Source organism: Vigna unguiculata, chromosome 1, assembly GCF_037176805.1.
Source record: "Vigna unguiculata cultivar grain cowpea cultivar isolate G323 ecotype 2 chromosome 1, ASM3717680v1, whole genome shotgun sequence".
Taxonomy (NCBI): domain Eukaryota; kingdom Viridiplantae; phylum Streptophyta; class Magnoliopsida; order Fabales; family Fabaceae; genus Vigna; species Vigna unguiculata.
The window spans coordinates 4,415,550-4,422,191 of NC_140792.1; the positions used below are offsets into that span (position 1 = coordinate 4,415,550).

The following is a 6,642-nucleotide window of genomic DNA, read 5'->3' on the forward strand; positions in this document are numbered from 1 at the left end:
TATATATAGGAACTTTAGAAACTTTAAATTGAATGAATTCTATATAAATTAAAAACAATTTAATTAATATAATCATAAGACATAAATTCATACATCATTATTTAATAATTTATAATAATGTTGTTGATGTTTATATGACTATAAGAAAATATATATTACTAACAGAAAAAAAATTGTCGATAAAATAATATATATTAATGAATTTAATTGACAAAAAAAAATCGTTCTGTACTAACAAATTTTAGGATTCTAATATCGACAGAAATATCGATAATGGATCTATTGAAAAAATCTATCTGTAATTCAAAAATTTTATTATCGATGAATATTTTCATCGGTAAAATGAATACCAAAGTTCTTGTCTTAACTTTAATCATGTTGTGCTAAAATCTGTTGGTAAATATGTTAATCATGATTTTTTTAATTCCTTCGATAATTGAATTTTTTAAAAACTTGTCGATAAATACATCAATATTTTTTTAAATTCATCGATAAATATATTGGTAATTTTATTTTTAAAATTTTTCGATACTTTTGTTGGTAATTTATCTGTAAAATAAGCATCATTTTTTTCACAAAATTTGACGAAATATTTGATATAAATTAAATGGATGAGTGAGAAGAAGAGAAGAAAGAGAGAAAACGAATGAGAAAGCGAATAGGAGGAGGAAGGAGTTAGAGGAAAAGGAGGAGGATGAGTCAAAGGTGACGTGATGACAGTGACAACAACGGACACAACAATGATGTCCATGACGACAAAGGAGGTTGAGGAGAAAGAAGAAGAGAAAGAAGAAGAAAAAAAGTGATATTCATATTGCTCCCAACTCTGTTTTTTACTCTTCATTTTACTACTTGTGAGATTATTTGGCTGCGATGGTTACTTGCAGATATGGGTGTCCATTTGAAAGATCATACGCCTCTACATTGTAACAATAAAAGTGTTATTCATAATGCTTGTAACTCTATTTTTCATGACTGAACCAAACATATTGAAACAAATTGTCATTTTACTCGTCATCGTCTTTGTAAGACCCGGGAAAATTAATTAATTAATTAATTAATGCGAGTAGTGGGTGCCTTTATGGCATTTAATATTGATTGCTATAATGTGAAAAAGTACTAACTCAAGTGGTTAAGAGTATTTAAATGTCAAGTCCTATGTATGCCATTTGTGTGTTATTTAAATTATTATTTTTTTTATAATATGTTTGATCATGTTGAGTGATAATATTTCGTAAGGTAAGTCTCTATAAGGTAAGTCTCTATTTGTTTTTTACTCTTCATTTTACTACTTGTGAGATTATTTGGCTGCGATGCTTACTTGCAGATATGGGTGTCCATTTGAAAGATCATACGCCTCTACATTGTAACAATAAAAGTGTTATTCATAATGCTCGTAACTCTATTTTTCATGACTGAACCAAACATATTGAAACAAATTGTCATTTTACTCGTCATCGTCTTTGTAAGACCCGGGAAAATTAATTAATTAATTAATTAATTAATGCGAGTAGTGGGTGCCTTTATGGCATTTAATATTGATTGCTATAATATGAAAAAGTACTAGCTCAAGTGGTTAAGAGTATTTAAATGTCAAGTCCTATGTATGTCATTTGTGTGTTATTTAAATTATTATTTTTTTTGATAATATGTTTGATCATGTTGAGTGATAATATTTCGTAAGGTAAGTCTCTATCTGCTTATATTTTGTTTGAGCATGCTTGGGATGGTCTATATGACTAGGGGATGAATGCACATGTGAGGTGCTATAAGGCCTGGAACATTATAGATGACAATGTCTTTCATTAAGGGTACTCTAGAATGAGGATTAGAAAACTTTCGCAGGAATAATCCACAAAAATTTAAAGGAGGATTTAATCCTCAAGGTGCTCAATCATGGATAGCAGAAATTGAGAAAATTTTCATTGCAATGACGTGTGCGGATGCAAATAGAGTCACATTTGCTACATTTATGCTCGTTGAAGAAGCTGAAAACTGGTGGAGAGACAAATTACTTGGGAAGTCTTCAAACAAAAGTTTCTGGAAAAATATTTTCCAGAGGATCTTAGAAGAAGGACAGAAGTTGAATTCCTTAATCTTCGTCAAGGAATCATGTCTGTAGGAGAATATGCAGCAAAGTTTGACGAGTTGTCAAAGTTTTGTCCTTACTTTCATGATAGAGTTAATGAACGTTCTCGTTGTTCCAAGTTTGAAAGTGGACTGAGACCTGATATTAAACAAGCAGTTGGTTATTTAGAGATTTCTTCCTTTTCTACTCTTGTAAATCGTTGTAGGATTTATGAGGATGATACTAAGGCAAGGAAAACTCAGTGAAGGCAAGGAGGGCCTTTGAGGCACAAAAGAAATTATTTTAATAATAAGAAACCCTGCCAACGTCCATCTCATGCTTCATGGAACTCTTCAGGACAAAGACATTCCTTTCCTGCCAATAATTCAAGCATAACCAACCCTATCAAATGTTTCCACTGTGGAGGACCTCATCTGTCAAGAAACTGCACCACAAGGACTATAACTTGCTTCAATTGTGGGAAGTTGGGTCATTATCGTAATGAATGCAAAGAGTTAATTAAGGAGCAAGGAAGTGGGGGAAGCAGCAACAAAGGAAATAATCAACTTGGAAGACCAAAGACAACCGGAAGAGTCTTCACAATGAATGGTACTGAAGTTGTTCAATCTGAAGATCTAATCCGAGGTAAATGCATCATAATTGGTCACCTCGTTAATGTACTATATGATTCAGGTGCTACTCATTCTTTCATATCACATGAATGTGTCAAACATTTAAAGTTACCTGTCTCTTTATTGCCGTATGATTTAACTGTTTCTACTCCTACCAATGTTCCAGTCACCACTTCACTTGCATGCACAAATTATCATATATCTATAGGCAATAGAATTTTTTTTGTAAATCTTATATGTCTACCCTTGTCTCATTTGGACATTGTTCTTGGAATGGACTGGTTATCTTCCAACCATGTTCTCCTAAACTGTCACGATAAGACTTTAATTTTTGAATCACACATAGGTGAAGTTTTTGACTCAAAAGAATTAAAAGAGAGTACTACCAATCACAATGAAATCCCAAAAGGATCTCAAGTATACATGATCTTAACTTCTTTAAAAGTCAAGGAAATTCCAGACATTAATAAGTTTCCTGTTATTTGTGAGTATCTTGATGTTTTCCCTGAGGATGTTCCTGGGTTACCTCCACAAAGAGAAATAGAATTCACTATAGACTTGGTACCAGGATCAAGACCTGTGTCTATAGCCCCTTACAGGATGTCACCCCTAGAGTTAGCAGAGTTGAAAAAATAAATAGAAGAATTGTTGGATAAACAATTCATCAAACCTAGTGTTTCTCCCTAGGGTGCGCCAGTATTGTTAGTCAAGAAGAAGGATGGTACTATGAGGTTATGTGTGGATTATCGTCAGCTTAACAAAATCACCATTAAGAACAAATACCCTCTACCAAGGATTGATGATTTGATGGATCAATTGAGAGGAGCTGTGGTATATTCCAAAATTGACTTAAAATCTGGCTATCATCAGATTCGAGTTAAGGCGGAAGATATTCAAAAGACAACATTTAGGACAAGATATGGTCATTATGAGTACTTGGTAATGCCTTTTGGTGTGACCAATGCTCCTGCCATTTTCATGGATTATATGAACCGTATTTTTCATGAATTTTTGGATAAATTTGTGGTTGTTTTCATTGACGACATTTTTAATTTATTCCAAAAATCATCAAAAACATGAGAGACATTTAAGGATTGTGTTACAAATTCTAAGAGAAAGACAATTGTATGGAAAATGGTCAAAGTGTGAATTCTGGTTGAAAGAAGTTCAATTTTTGGGACATGTGATATCACAAAATGGCATTGCAGTTGACCCCTCAAAGGTTCAAGCGGTATTACTTTGGGAACAACCAAAGAATATCACAAAAATACGTAGTTTCTTAGGATTGGCATGCTACTATAGAAAATTCATTGAAGGATTTTCTAAATTAGCATTGCCTTTGACTAAGTTAACACGTAAGAGACAACCTTTCGAATGGAATGAAGCATGTGAGTTTAGTTTTCAAGAATTGAAGAAAAAATTAACACCTGCACCTGTTTTAATCCTTCCTGACCCTACAAAAAATTTTGAGGTATATTGTGATGCATGTGGACAAGGATTAGGATGTGTGTTGATTGAAGAAAGAAAAGTTGAAGCTTATGCTTCACGACAACTCAAGCAACATGAGCTTAATTATCCTACACATGATTTGGAATTAGCTGCAGTGGTGTTTGCATTGAAAATATGGAGACATTATGTGTATGGAGCAAAGTTTCAAGTTTTTAGTGACCATAAAAGTTTGAAGTACATTTTTGATCAGAAAGAACTAAACATGAGACAACGTAGATGGATGGAATTTCTTAAGGATTACGATTTTGAGTTGCAATATCACCCTGGGAAAACAAATGTTGTTGCTGATGCTTTGAGTTGAAAGTCTATACATGCATCTATGATGATGGTGAAAGAATTGGATTTGATAGAATCATTCAGAGACTTGAACTTAGCTGTAAAACTTAGACCCAATAGCATATGCTTAGGAATGTTAAAAATATCAAGTGAATTCTTAGAAGAAATAAAGAGAGCTCAAGAAAGAGATCAATTTTTGCAAGAAAAGTTGATAACAAAAGTTGAAGGAAAGGAATCTGAATTCCACAAGTATTCAAATGGAATCATCAAGTTTAGAGATAGAATTTGCATACCTACAAACGAAGAGTTGAGAAAACTGATAATGGAGGAAGCTCATAAGAGTAGCTTAAGTATTCATCCGGGTGCTACAAAGATGTATCAAGACTTGAAGAAAATGTTTTGGTGGTCTGGGATGAAAAAAGTAGTGGTGGAGTTCGTCGCACGTTGTCTAGTATGTCAAAAAACAAAAGTTGAACATAGAAAGCCTTATGGGGAACTACAATCCTTAGATGTTCCAGAATGGAAATGGGAAAGCATATCCATGGATTTTGTGACAGGTTTACCAAAGACTGTGTCAGGTCATGATGCAATTTGGGTCATTATAGATAAATTAACAAAATCTGCTCACTTTCTACCTATTAACATTAGATTTTCCTTAGAAAAGTTAGCTCATTTATACATAAAAGAAATTATCAAGCTACATGGAGTACCTTCTAGTATAATTTCTGATAGAGACCCTTGTTTCACATCTAGATTTTGGGATAGCTTACAAAAAGCCTTGGGAACAAAAGTTAGGCTCAGTTTAGCTTATCACCCTCAAACTGATGGACAATCAGAAAGGACTATCCAATCATTAGAAGACTTATTGAGAGCCTGTGTTTTAGAACAAACTGAAAGTTGGGAGAAATTTCTACCACTTATAGAGTTCACTTATAACAACAGTTTCCACTCAAGCATAGGAATGGCTCCATATGAGGCTCTATATGGGAGAAAATGTAGAACCCCGTTGTGTTGGTATGAGAATGGAAATTCCTTAGTTTTGGGTCCAGAGGTAATTCAACAAGCAACTGAGAAGATTAAAATGATCAGGAAAAATATGAAAACTTCTCAAGATAGGCAGAAAATTTACTATGACAAACGAAGGAAACCCCTTGAGTTTGAAGAAGGAGATCATGTTTTCTTGAAAGTTACACCTATAACTAGGGTTGGTAGAGCTCTCAAATCTAGAAAACGTACACCCAAATTCATAAGTCCTTATCAAATCCTTAAAAGAATTGGTTCTATCGCATACCAAATTGCTTTACCTCCAAACGTTTCAAAACTTCACAATGTTTTTCATGTGTCTCAACTTCGTAAATATATTCATGACCCTTTTCATGTGATAGAACCTGATATAGTACAAATACGAGAAAAACTTACCTATGATGTGCTTCCTCTAAGGATTGGAGATCGAAGGATTAAACAACTTCGGGGAAATGACATACCTTTGGTAAAGGTATTGTGAAATCAACAAGATGGAGGTGATGCAACTTGGGAATTAGAAAGTAATATGAAAGAGATGTATCCCCATCTTTTTAAAGACACGTGAATTTCGGAGACGAAATTCCTAAAAGGAGGGGAGAAATGTAACATCCCTATTTTTAATAAACTGTATTATTCATTTTAAATAAAACACTTAGAAAATATTATACTTTTACTAATGTTTTGTATTTTATTATGATATAGTTTAAACATTAAAAATATATTTTATCATGATGTAATTTTTACTTATTGAAAATAACAATAAGAACAAAAAAAAAACAAATAATATATATATTAGATAAAAATATTTTAATTAAATAGGTGTGTGTAAATATATATATATATATATATATATATATATGAAGAATTTTCTAAAAGAGATAAAAAAAATAGGAAAGAAAAAGAAAAAAAAAAGAGATAAGAAGAAAAGATAAGAAGAAAAAAGAAGATAAGATGAAGAGATAAGGATTATCTCTTCATTAATGTAGGTAATGATGATTTTGAAAGAAAAATCAAAATAGCACATGGCTTATGGCTTGCTTATATATATATATATATATATATATGAAATGAAGTTACGTGAAAGTGAAAGTGAAAGAAAGGAGAGAGAAGGAGAAAGAAAAAGAGAAAGAGAAA

At 32.4% G+C, this 6,642-nt stretch overlaps 1 protein-coding gene across 1 annotated transcript; it reads left to right on the forward strand.

Annotated features, from left to right (window-relative positions):
• The first annotated feature begins 1,930 nt into the window (after positions 1-1,930).
• Positions 1,931-3,336, forward strand: LOC146888643 (uncharacterized). The gene is made up of 3 exons (XM_085665375.1): positions 1,931-2,036; positions 2,123-2,316; positions 2,554-3,336. The coding sequence occupies exons 1-3, from the start codon at positions 1,931-1,933 to the stop codon at positions 3,334-3,336; spliced, it is 1,083 nt and encodes a 360-aa protein (XP_085521501.1).
• The last annotated feature ends 3,306 nt before the right edge of the window (positions 3,337-6,642 follow it).